Consider the following 13,520-nt stretch of genomic DNA (forward strand, 5'->3'; position numbering starts at 1 on the left):
ACCTAAAAGCAGCAGCCGGTGGGTCGCTCGGTATATCTGCTTGTCTTTCTGCAGCTGCTTCTCGATCTTTTTGTTCGCTTCTCTCTGAGCCTTCTCCTCATTTCGCTGGTCTTCAGTCTTACTGTTTCCCAAACAACCCATCTTCCCAAAAACCCAATGTCGGGTTCTGGGGTGGGGGTGGCGGGGAGGAGGTGGTGGTGGTGGTGTGGTTTATCGGAGCAGATGGTGATAAATAAATCCTGGACCCCTAGGCCGGCCCCGGAGACACCCTCCTTGCTCGGGAACCGTGACACCGACGTCGTCGCATGGGATCGAGGCGGATGCGGAGGGCCCGCGGTCCAGGTGCGGGTCCGGGCGGTGGTGGGGTGGTTAGGGGTTGGGGGGGGGTGCTTGTGGTGTGGAGTGGGGTACGGGGGTAGGGATGGGGTGGCGACAGTGGCACCCGGGCCGATCCGACACCGCTCCTGCTCCTTACGGCCAAGAAAACCCCAAAATCTGCCCGAAAAGGTGGAGACGCGCTTTCCCTCCGGCGTACATGGTCGGTGCGGTTCCGGAGGTCCAGCACGACGTCCCAAATCCCAAAAACGCCCGGCTCAGTTTTTTCCTCGAGGAACCATCACCGGCTTCCGAAATGTCATAAACAAAAAGCCCCAAAACGTTAAAAAGAGAAGAGTCTCCTGCGATCGCGTCCAATCCTGGCTGGGAATAATAACAGTAGTAATAAATATTCCCTCTAAAATGACCGTTTTTTATACGTATAATTCTATTTTCTCTTCTTCTCCGGCGACAGTAGCTGATTATATATATTTTTTTATTTCTCTCCCCTCCGTCGGTTCTCTCGCATCTGCGGCCGCCCCGCCGGACTCGAACCGCGGCCCCTGTCGCCGCTTCCTCCTCCCCGGAGCTGGCGAGCGGGCTTCGCCGCCGACGTCGCCCCGGCCCCGGCGCAGGTAGAGCCCGCCGTCCGTCTGGTCCCGACTCGGGCGGTGTGCGTGCGTGCGTGCGTGCGTGCGTGCGCGCGCGTCCAACGCCCGCCGGTCCCGCGCCTGACAGCCGACGTCTTTCACGGCGCACGGCGCGCAGCCTCGCCGACCGACGCGAACTGATCCGCCGCCGCCGCCACCGCCGCCGCCGCCACCGCGCGCTTTCCGCCCCGGTTCCGCCGAGCGCCGAGGAGATGGGTGGGGCGAGCGGCTCTCATTGAACCCTGGGAACGAGCAGGCGTTCTAATCACATGACGGCCCGAAACGTCAGCAAGTCGCGGCTCTGCGGGGAAAAGCGCCCTCTTTAAAGGAGCGTGGAACACGCACGTAGTCTCCCTGGTCCATTCTTTATTGTCCTTTTGCCTCTTAAAATCTTTTCCCTATTATTATAACTATAATAGTTTCAGGAGTAGTTATTACCACGTAATGAGTCGTCAAATGATACTGGCAACACAATAGCTACTATAACTGCTACTATTCTCCTTATTGCTTTCTTCTATTATTATTATTATTATTATTATTATTATTATTAGACCCATATTCCACATGTAACCACTATAGTGAACTATATGGTGAATTACTAGTCCCTCCAGGTAAGGGCGCTTACTCAGTGCCACAAATGTATTGCAATTTAGACAAAACCCGGAAAAATAAAGGAAAAACAATGTGTTAGAGAGCAAACAGTCAGTGGTGAAAATATATGCATTTTATTCAAACTTCTTTTGACAGGCCTGACTACATTTTACGATTTGCTGGAAAGAATGGCACCAAACGCTTGGCAGACAAGGCCTGATTTGAGCTGGTTGTGAAGTTCGGCCACGGCAGACCAGATTTACATCTTCCACACAATGACAGATGCACTGGAATGTAATGAAAATAAACCCTGACAATCTAACGGTACCAAAATTTGTGTATGTATACATTTACATTTACAGCATTTATCAGACGCCTTTATCTAGAGGGACTTACAATAAGTAGTTACAGGGACAGTCCCCCTGGAGACACTTAGGGTTAAGTGTCTCGCTCAGGGACACAGTGGTAGTAAGTGGGATTTGAACCTGGGTCTTCTGGTTCATAGGCGAGTGAGTTACCCACTATGCTACTGTCACCACCATAAAGTATAAAGTTTTAAAACATATTTATTATTAGTTTAGGGTTTAGGGTACGAGGAACCACATTGTTGCTCATTTTAGTGGTTGTCATTTTGAGTTTTATTAAAATAATTTTTTGTCATAATCTTGGCTGTAATGTGGCACCTTTTCAGTTATCCTCACTATTATTAATATGAATTGTTTAAACGTATTAACTGAACTGAAATGGTGTAATAATTAACAGTAATACGTGTCCAGCTGTAACTGTCACTTCCAGTAAGCCCCCAGATACGATGGGCTTCTCAAAAAAACCCCATTGCCTGACACACCCATGTGGTGTGCATGTCTGACCATAAAGTTGGATTAAGTAAGGACGTGAACCATACAAATTATGTAAAGTTTGTCGTCAGAGGACACAGTGAAAGTGTGCTTCATTGCTGTACAGTAGGTGGCAGCATCATGCTGTGTTTGCAGCTAAGACCAGAGCGGAACTAAAATGGTTCAGTTGGCATATTAAAGATATGTGGTGAACAGCCAGATGCCAGCGTTCACCGACAGCAGACTAGACAAAGTCCTTTAGTAATACTGTTCAATGCAACTATAGTTACGCTGAAACCGTCTACAAAATAAGGTATGTTTGTTTCCGAGCAAATTGTAACTTCAATTCTAAATTAAACTAAGCAGAGATTCTGTACATCTTCCTCAACCGTCTTTCAGAAATGTATATCACATGAAAATATTTCTAATGGGCATAAGCAAGGAGGCAAAAAAAAAGAAAAGCAAATGAATCATTTCACATTTGGCTGAAACACTGTCTTAGGTGTGAAAACGCTTCCCTACTCAACAAATGGAGCCCAGGTGCTCCCTTAAAATAACTCAGAATATGAATAAAATAACGTAAAGAACCATGGGGTTTGAAGAGCTGTGCTCTTTGCATTTTAGTTTAAAAATGGTATGTATTGATTTGTGTTATTTTAGATATTCATCATCAGTTTGACTAACTGTAATATTAGTATTACTAGGAACATATTGTGATAATTCTTCATGCATGCAGCTCCAGCATGAGCACCGAAAGCTTTGGTTTGCAGTGCACGGTTTCATTATAGTCACAGAGTGCTATTTAGTAACGGCCCACATTTCCACAGAAGCTGCCATCACAAAAAGGCAGATAATCCTTGTTAAACTCTAATCCTGTTCATGTTGTGATTATTCGAGAGTTAATGACAACAGAAACATGACCTTATGGGAGAAAATGCTTTGATTTTTATAGGAACATTCTTTTGTGATTGATCTTATATATATGTCTTCGCTAATTTTCATCCTAATTAAGTGCAACAAACGAAGCTGTCATCGACTGGAAAATGTCAATTACTAGTTTTCATTCAGACCTGCTGACGGCAAAATCCTTGGAAACCTACTTTTTATTTTCTTGAATATAAATATGGGTATTGTGTGTGTGTAGTTTTACTTTTATATTCTTTGTCTACCATGTATTTTGGTTAAATGTGTGATTTAATTACTCATCATTAAATAAAATATTTGGGTTTTTTTAACATGTATTAAACATATTTTTCATGGAGAAACACAATAACTGTAGAAAAATTGCAGACCATCACTGCACTGTTCTTTCTTTCATCTCAAGTGGGTGAGATGGATATGTGGTCTTACATTGTTCTGAACTGGAAGTGTAAAACTCATCATTAAATTAGGGCTATGTTTCAGTTAGAGAACCTGACCTTGGCCCCGCTGAAAAACATGATGTGTCCTCTGCCATCATTTTGTTACATATCTTCCGAAATGAAGGTCAGTGTTTCCTCTACAAGGTATTTGTGAGGTTCATCTTGATGTTTGTATGGGTGTGGATTCCACTCTACAGCCCCAATTGACAAGATGCCCCAGTCTTTACCATGCGAAGTGGTACCATATTTTCTATTTTACAAGTTTAAATCCACTGTAATATGCATCATTACTAACTAGTGTATGGGCAGTGCAGTGTGGAATATCAGTAGCACATTTTGCCTTTAGGGAAACACACCACAAGATTCCATGTTGGCAGCAGAGTAAATATAGTGTGTTGTGATGTAATAAAATGTTCCATAATCTGGCTTTCTTAAATGCACACAATCCTCTCCATTTTCTGCTATTTTCTGCAGGCACTAACTTCTATTTGGACGCTTTACTCTATTGCTTAGCGCCATGGGTCATTGTTAGGGGGAAGATTAAAATGAAAAAAGAAAGAAAAGCTGGAGCCTCAGATTAAAAAGCTATCTGTTAATGTTCTCTGTTCCGCTCTTTGATACCACCGCCCTGTCAGCTTTTAACAGAAAGCTTGGAAATTCACATTTCGCCAAGGGCCACAACTTTGACAAAAGATCGCTTGTGATGCCAGTTAAAAAATTTCATGCAAAAATCTGATCTTGCTGACCAGATGAGTCTCTGTTTAAATAAGCAATAACCGCATGTGAATTTGTTAATACTGCAGAGAAACGTTGTTTAGAGAACCTGAAATACAAGTCTTGTCAGCCAAGTTTAGGGAAACCTGAAGGCCACTAGAACACAAACCCCTAAATATTAATGGGCGCTACAGTGATGATATCACAACATCCCCCCATGCATCACTACATTCCCTACTGCACACCTGGAATCGAGATTTGGGGAATCCCATCTCACGACACTGGCTTTCTTTAAATACCATATATCTTATAACATTATTTATAGTCTCAATCTGATGGCATGAGATGAATGATGTTGCTTAGCAACAATACCAACAAGTGGATCGGAGAAAAAAATATTTAATTGTGGAAGCCTGGGTCTCTCAATAAAAATGGGCATGGTGATAAATAAAACAGGCAGAATGTGGCATAACCACGATGGAACCACGAGGAAACACAGTGTTCAGCTTGGTACCCACATCATCCGGAGTGCTGATATCTCATGTTATTGCTGATCTATATTGTGAAATTCATCAGCAGAGGACAGTACATGACAGATGGGAGAGTGATGCAATGATTCATTATGCCGACACCAGCAACATCTATGGAACTGGAGAAAAGAAAGTCAGTCTTTAGAAATTGTCACGACGATATCCAATGTTATATTACTTGATCATGATATATAACATGTCTTTAGGTTGTTATATTACTCTGCTTTTTTTCATTCAGTAGGTTTAATGTTCTGGTGTTCAATGCATTAGCAAATCTATTTTGAGATTACCTGAATTTTCATGAAGAACCCAAATAATACTATAATGTATATTTTATAACCTTGTCAAAACCTCAGCAGAGTCTGATTAAGCAGACAATGGCCCAGTTTCCTGTTCATGGATCAAGCCTAGTCCTACAAGCATTATTGATTTGAGATGTTTGCTTCAGTCCAGGACTAGGCTTCATCCACCCACGGGATGGGAAACAGACCCTAAAGGTTTCATTTTACAAATGCGTTAAACAATCAGGGTAATTGCTGCTGAACATATGTAAACCTCTGTGATAATGATCTAGATGAGAATAATGAGAGTGTTTCAGTTATTTCATGAGAGCTTTAACCTACCCTGCCACAAAAACACAAAACAAAGAAACAAACATAAAGCCCTACATAGAGATTTGGGTTTTACAATCTTTTAGTTTGAAGAGAACTCAAATGTTAGTTACAATTTCAAAAACTGATGTCCAAAGGGTCAGTCACCTGGAAGAAGTCGAGGCCGGGGTCGGCATTGGACATAAATATCAGGCAGTGGTGGCCTGGGAGCCTGTGGTGGCCTGTATTCAGAAGGTTGTCGGATCCCGATCCGCCAAGGTGCCACTGAGCAAAGCACCGTCCCCACACACTGCTCCCTGGGCGCCTGTCATGGCTGCCCACTGCTCACCAAGGGTGATGGTTAAAAGCAGTGGACACATTTCGTTGTATCACCGTGTGTTGTGCTGCAGTGTATCATAATGACAATCATTCCGCTTTCACATATCCGGCGGCCATCTTGGATGCGGTGCGATTTGAATTTGAAGTCCAAGGTAAAGGCTTGCAGCATAACCCGGGTAAGTGCACTGCATCCAAGCCTTCACCTTGGACTTACATTGCCTCATGCTAACCGGTAGCCCCAACCGCCCCCAACCATTCTTTCATCTTGCCCTCGGATACTCCAGCTTTCAATGTTGCCGACCCACACTGCTTGGCAATCCTACTGCCTGCCGTTTCCCACAACGACAACCCCACAGTAACCTAAGCCTCTCCTGTAACATTGTGAAGGTGAAGTGATTGTCATTGTGAAACACTGCAGCACAGCACAAAGGGGAACACCACGAAATGTGTCCTCTGCTTTTAACCATCACCCTTGGTGAGCAGTGGGCAGCCATGAAAGGCGCCGGTGCTTTGCCCAGTGGCACCTCCGTGGCACCTTGGCAGATCTGGATTCGAACCGGCAACCTTCCGATTACGGAAGCCGCTTCCTTAACCCCTAGGCCACCACTGCCCCATTGTGTGCTGCGTCTCGCGCCACGGACCGAACCGCCGGCTGCCCCACGCCTGTGCTCCCCCTGCTCCTCACTGTTCCTCCAGCCATCTTCCCTGCGGTGTCCGCATGTGTGTCCCCGGACCACGGCCATGATAAAAATGATGAATTCTTACCTACTGACTCGTTGTCACACCAGCCTTGTCCTCCCCGACTGTTTTCACTTGTCTACATGTGAGCATGAGTTTGGTCTCAGAAGCACCATGGCAGTGATTCTCAAATCGCTTCCAAGGGGACCTCTTCCACCATGTTAATCCATATCGATCCACGCTGCTTACAACCAAATAGTTCCGTATTTGATTTCAGCTGCGTGAGTGCAGAATTCCTGATCTATGTCTAGGACATCACTACTAATAGCCAGATATCCAACTTCCACATTATTCCCTAAATATGCAGCCTGCACAGTAAATTAACTTTTTTTCTGGTTTTAGCTATACAAGGGTTTATTAAAAACATTAGCTTTGCTTGAAAGTTGTTTATTTGCTCAAGATAACATTCTGTGGTCTACATTTGTTCAAACATTTGTTTGAATAAAAAACATGCATTTTGTCATGCAAACAGTCATCAAGCAAAGCTGGAGGTCGCTTCGGTGCAAGAAAACAGAAGGATGTACATTTAATAAATGTAACGTTAATAAATGCCTAAGATTAAATAAAGTTGAATTAAACAATCAATTTGCTTTGCAATTTGCTTGCAATGAATACTAATTCATTGCAAGTTTGGTGCTTCAAGATATGACTCATATACGGTCGGATATGTTTGGTATCAAGCGAAGAAGATGAGTTGTAAACAGCTGAAAGAAATGGACAAGCATTAGTGACTTTGACGTGGACCAAATTGGGCCATACCATCACCAAAACTGCAGTTCTTGTGGCCTGCTGTGGTCAGGATGTATCTAAAGTGGTGCAAGGAATGAAAGCTGGGGACCAGTCAGAAGGCCATGGACGGCCAAGGCCCACTGATGCATGTGGAGAGTGCAGGCTGGCCGTGTTGTCCAACTGAAGAGCGACTGTAGGTCAGGTTGCTGGAAATAACACTGGTTCTGTTTGTTGTACACAGAACTATGTAGCCAACGTTGACTAGAGCAGCAAATCTTGGCCTGAGTCCTTATCATTTTAGTCAAGCTCGATCAGCAGAAAGGATCTTCTGGCCTATAGTACCTATCCTTTCCGAATGATCCGATGCTTGTAAATTTGTTTCGGTGATTGGTAAAACTGTGTCGCATGTTTCATTAAATGTTTTAACGGAACTTTAATTTTATTTGCAATTCTTGGCCACCATTGTCAGGTGATGCTTTTAATTATCACAAGAGAGATGAGAGAGACGTTTCAAAATCACAAAATTTCCTGCACATTTCCTTTCCCTCCAAGTAGAGAGCCGAGCTTTTATAAAGCTGTACTTGTTGGGTCACGTCACATTCTATCGGGCTCGGGTTGGGCTAACTGATTACAGCTCTAATGCTGACCCGTGGCCACCACCAAACGTTTATGAGAATCAGAACAAAGACCACAGTATTTGCGTGATTTGTGCGAATGGAGCAAGCCTAGCGATTAAACAAGGAAGCGACATGATCAGTGAAGGCTGAAACCTTAATGAGCAGTCTGACAATTGGGAATTGACAATTGAGGTTTTCAAGTGAGATCAGTACTTTTTTTTTTAGCTGTCAGTTGATTTTTCAATTGTCAACTGAGATCAGCACTTGCCGATCTCTCTTTTACTACCTGTAAAATATCTGTGCATTTTCACCCTCTAAGGCTCTGACAACAGTGAATGAAAAGGTTTCAAACGTAACCTATATGAATTCTTTGACTTGGATGTTAAATATTAGTTCTGTATGACTTTCCCCAAGGTCTCTCACATGTCACACATTGTGATTCACTGCTCTAAATGAACAATTCACTGCTCTAAATGAACAAACCACTCGGTTGAATGGATTCTGGTGACGTCATGAACAAGAAAGTAACGTTCTTAGTGAAGGCCTGCAGTCTGACTGCAATACGAAATGAAATTTCAAAATTCAACATGAACTGCAATGTGAAATGCAATACGAAATGCAATTCAGTGCCTTGTTTTTCTATGTATTATTTTTTAATTTTTTTAAATAATTTCCAAAATATGAATTAAGGATTGTATCAGTACTTTGCACATTCAATTTCAATTTGCAAAATGAATTCCCATTTGAACTAATGTGCAGAAGACACATGGCAAATACAAATTGTTATTCTATTTTTTATTCAGAATACTTAAACTAATACTTAAAAATGAAGTAAGGATTGCACTTTGGATCAGCACTCTGCACATTAAACTGCCAATTGCAAAATGTAATATCAAATTACATGCTTAGATTGAATATTGAATTGCCAATTGCAAAATTAATTTCCATTAGAATTTTTGTGCTTATAATATTCCATAGTCCGGGCCTGATGAGTCATGGTTTCTTTTACATAATGTTAGGGTTAGCTATGAACCCAGGATGCAATGTGATATGAAGACAAGCCGCCGGGAAGCAGTGTGATACTACAGGCAATGTTCTGCTGGGGAACCTCAGTGGCACCTTGGCAGATCGGGATTCGAACTGGCAACCTTCTGATTACGGGGCCGCTTCCTTAACCGCTAGGCCACCACTGCCCCGCAAGCACACCTCTTCAAGCAATTGGTGCCCCCTGATGGAGGTTCCCACTTTCAAAGTCCCCTGCCACACTGCCAAATGGTTCAAGAACTGCACAAGGAACAACAAATAACATGTTCAAGGTGCTGACCTGGCCTCCAAATTCTCCAGATCTCAAGCTAGTGAAGCATCTATAAGATGTATTGGAAAGATAAGTCTGATCCATGGAGGCCTTCAAAATGTACAGGACATCTTCAGAGGTCTACACGACAGGTCAGCTTGTTTTGGTGGCAAAAAGAGGAGCAACGCAATATCAGGTAACAGGTGTCTCTACTGCAGAAAAGCTGCAGCCAACATGTGTGGGACATGTGTGCCCTCAGGCCTGGGCAGCCTGCAATCACGGAATTCCAATCTGTATGAGGAAATTTTTACAGTAGAATGACTATGATCTGAAACCCGAAAGAGGTCGGGCCACGCAACACGACAACGGTCCCAAACACAGGAGTTAATCATCAACAGAGTGACTCAAACAGAACAAATTCCGCATTCAAAGTGGCCCAGCCACTCTTCAGCAGGCCTGCCTGACCGAAACCTCCCAAAAATGTTCCTCAAATAGGTAAATGGCTTAAAAATACATTCTAACCACTGGAAAGGGACTCTTCCCTGTTTCAAACAATGACCTGTACAGAATTAAACAGAGATTTGCAAAACACTGTGCCTCTGAAATAAAGTTCTTCTGACATATTCCTACATTTACATTTATGCTATTTATCAGACGCCCTAATCCAAAGAATCTTACAGGGACGGTCCCCCCCGGAGACACTCAGGGTTAAGTGTCCTACTAAGGGACACAATGGTAGAAAGTGGGGTTTGAACCTCGAGGTTTGAGGTCTTCGAGGTGTCTAACTCACTAGTCTACTACCACCCCATTTTGGAGCGACTCGGCCATCGGCACGGCGTTGCAGTGGATCGCGGTTAAACAGCCCAGAATGCTCACGTCTTCCTGGGCTCTCATGTCTGCCCCATCCGACTTAAATTGTCTGAACTGTTTTTAAACCAGGGGCCCGCATGACTGGTGTATTTCGGTCACAGACTGCACATAGTTATTCCATTTGTGTCTGCAAGCTGCCCTCTTTTCCTTGTGTAACATGTTAATAAAGAGACGCCTAAAATAAACGAAGGGCATAAAAGCTCTCTTGTGATAATACAGTATCACACTTTGAACGACTGCTTGGGATCCTTAAGTGAGCATGTTAATGCTAAACCAAACCTCATTTATATAAATAACGGGCGCAAAAATCCACTCCCACGTCCCGTCCCGTCCCCATAATCGCTTCTACCAGTATGTTATGTCCCTGCTCTCAATTTGAAATGCGTACTGTAACCTGCAATGCATGCTTAAAGCACAGCTGTACAGACTAGTAGAGTGAACAGTGTAAAGCACGGTAAAGAAAGAAATAAAAAAAAATGAAGTTATCCCATTTCAGGTCATTCCTGGTATTAGGTTACAGGGTGAAATATTTCAATAGTGTATACAAAAATCTGTAAAAGTGTATAAATGTGCAGTTATAGAATGGATCGTTGCAGGGCGTACATGGTAATTACATGGGGGGGGGGTCCAGTCCAGATGTTGGCAGGCGGGGACAACGTCCCGGACACAACTCTACTCACCCAGCAGCAGGAGCCGGTGGGTCTGCTTGTACTCCCGCTTCTCCGCCTTCAGGCTCTTGTCGATGCTGCGGCTCCGCTTGTTCTCGGCTTTGATCCGCGCCTTCTCCTCCACGCGGAGCCGCCGGTCGCCGCCGCCGCCCTCCGGCTGTCCGGCCGCGTCGTAGGTGACGGCGGACTGCGGTCCCAGCAGCCGGGACCTCAGGCTGTGGCACATGCCCATGGCGGCTCAGCTGGCCGGCGCGAGGGTCGCGACGCGCAGCGCCACCATGGCGAGGATCGCGATGGGCAGGAGGAAGAGTTCGGAATGAGAATTTAAAAATAAAACTAAAACTGCTCTGGCCACCAGGACCGGGCCCGCTCGGTGGAACGCGGGTCTGGGGCAGGCCAAGCACTTTTTTTTAATGGGCGGGAGGTGGGGGCGAACTGACATCCCTCCTCCTCTCTTCCTCTCCTCCTCCTCCTCCTCCTCCTCGTCGCGTCAGATTGTCAGAAGCGCTCGTCCCCCGCGTCCCCTGCTCGTCCCTTTACATCGAACTCACCGACGTACAGGGGACGTTCGGGGGAGCGAGATTTTGGGGTGCGTGTGTCGGGGAGCTGTACATTTTGGGCCCTTGAACCTTTTAATGGGAGTTTGCTGGAAAACATCGTTTCAGTGGGAAATTCTGGGCAACATTCTCTGTCGCTGTCCTTGTCAGCCAAGTTGTGAACTTGTTGGAACATTAAAACGGAACAGAGCTCCTGCGGATGAGATCAACCGGATTTTCAGAACATTTTCTTACACGTGGCAGAATAAAGCGAAGGATTCCAAAATGCATTTTCATTCATTGTCTGTTTCCTTTCACCCAGATACAATACCGCTGTTTCCGGATTGGTTATTGTATAGGCCCATCCTTTTCTTTTCAAATTGGCTGGTAGAGGACAGGCTCTAGGACGCAGCCAAGACGCGCGTTTTTCCATAGGCATGTGGATAAAATAGATTTGGCGTGAGAGCGAATGAAGACTTGGCCGATCCTGAAACATGCAACATCAGAGTGTGTAAGACTCATCGATTGATTAAGGCACCCGATAAAGGAGAGGGGTGACGTTTGGGAGACCGGGTGGGACTGGCCCTGTCTATGCTCTGGTGGCCACACGTGAAATGCTCCGCAACTCCCTTTAGTCTCAGGACGGTTCAACAGCACCAGGCCACTTCTAGGAAGTGCTGGCGATATATATTTCGCTGCCGATTTCCACTTTTGGCTTGAGATATGTTGGATATGGTGTCCAAAATGAACCAGAACAGGCGGGTGGCCAATGACCCCTGATGGCCGCTACGCAGAACAGGTGGGGCGAAGCCCATGCCCTCTTGGGTCTGCCGAGTCCAGGGCGAACTGGCTAACAAGCTGAAGCGTGACCTGTTGCCAGATCCTAAATGTTGAAGTATCGTACCAGCCTCCTAAAATGATCGTATTGTGAAAAGAACTATCGTACGTCTACATTTACATTTATGGCATTTGGCAGGCGCCCTTATCCAGAGCGACTTACAACGTGCATTCAAGTTACCAGGGATGAAGAGATCAATTCCGGTTCACTAGGACCCCAACTATGAATACATCTATTTTATTCACTCTGTTGTAGATTCTGTACACAAAGTTCGACAATAAGAAAGTTACAAGTTAATCTAAATATTCTCTGAAGAGGAAGGTCTTGAGCTGTCGTTTGAAGGTGCTCAGTGACTGAGCTGTTCTGACCTCGAGGGGAAGTTCATTCCACCACCGAGGGGCCAAGACAGAGAAGAGTCTAGATGAATGTTTTCCTTTTACCTTCAGAGATGGAGGGACCAGGCGAGCAGTACTGGAGGCTCGGAGTATACGAGGTGCAGTGCGAGGTGTAATAAGGGCTGTGAGGTAGGATGTTGTTTGGCTTTGTAGGCCAGCATCAGTATTTTGAACCTGATGCGTGCAGCTACTGGGAGCCAGTGGAGGGAACGTAGCAGAGGGGTGGTGGGGGAGAATTTGGGAAGGTTGAAGATCAGTCGTGCTGCTGCATTTTGTATGAGTTGTAGAGGTCGGATGGTGCATAGTGATAGGTAGTGCCTGCAATTTAAGACAAGACCATCCATTGCTCAGAAAATCTGCTTCAATAACAGATATCATGAGAGTCTGTGCAGAACAGCGCCTCTACCTGTGTGGAGTGCAGGATACGTCCCTACACGGAACAACAGAAGGCTTTACTCCTAGCGCTGCTATGGCCCCCCAGTAAAACTTTGGACTTTCTCGCATTCTTTTGAAAGTTCGACTCCCCCGTGCAAATCCGTCCTTAAACCACTCATTACGGTTTCATTTGTGCATCACGCGTTATGTTATGCATTGATTGGTCTGCACAGCCAGTTGAAAAAAGAGACGTGTACCTTGACATTTCAATGAATTCACTTAGCCATAAAACAAAAGGGTAAAATTCTTGTACATCATGGGGCTTTTGGAATTATTGATCGTACGTTGTACAGAGGAACAAATTATAGCACAAATACGATGTTGATTGTATGTCTGGCAACACTGGTGTGTTTGAACGACAGCCATGTTTGGTGAATATGTCCTTGCGGTCCGAATTGGAAACGCAAAATTTGGGGCCTGCAAAGCAAAAGCTGGCATCACATTTACATTTACAGCATTTATCAGACGCCCTTA

The 13,520-nt window shown here is 44.8% G+C and overlaps 1 protein-coding gene across 2 annotated transcripts in view; it reads right to left on the reverse strand.

Moving 5' to 3' along the window:
• Positions 1-11,214, reverse strand: part of gnas (GNAS complex locus) — a 36,442-nt gene extending 25,228 nt beyond the window's left edge. Inside the window, exon 1 of one of the 2 annotated variants that reach the window (XM_028997689.1) lies at positions 10,855-11,214. In XM_028997689.1, the coding sequence (XP_028853522.1) occupies positions 10,855-11,074 (220 nt within the window). In that variant the 5' untranslated portion in view covers positions 11,075-11,214. Of the gene's footprint in view, positions 1-2; positions 1,204-10,854 lie in introns of those variants that run through there. The other variant, XM_028997690.1, reaches the window with a different exon arrangement.
• Between the last annotated feature and the right edge of the window lie 2,306 nt (positions 11,215-13,520).

The sequence above is a fragment of the Denticeps clupeoides genome, chromosome 12 (genome assembly GCF_900700375.1).
Source record: "Denticeps clupeoides chromosome 12, fDenClu1.1, whole genome shotgun sequence".
Lineage (NCBI taxonomy): Eukaryota > Metazoa > Chordata > Actinopteri > Clupeiformes > Denticipitidae > Denticeps > Denticeps clupeoides.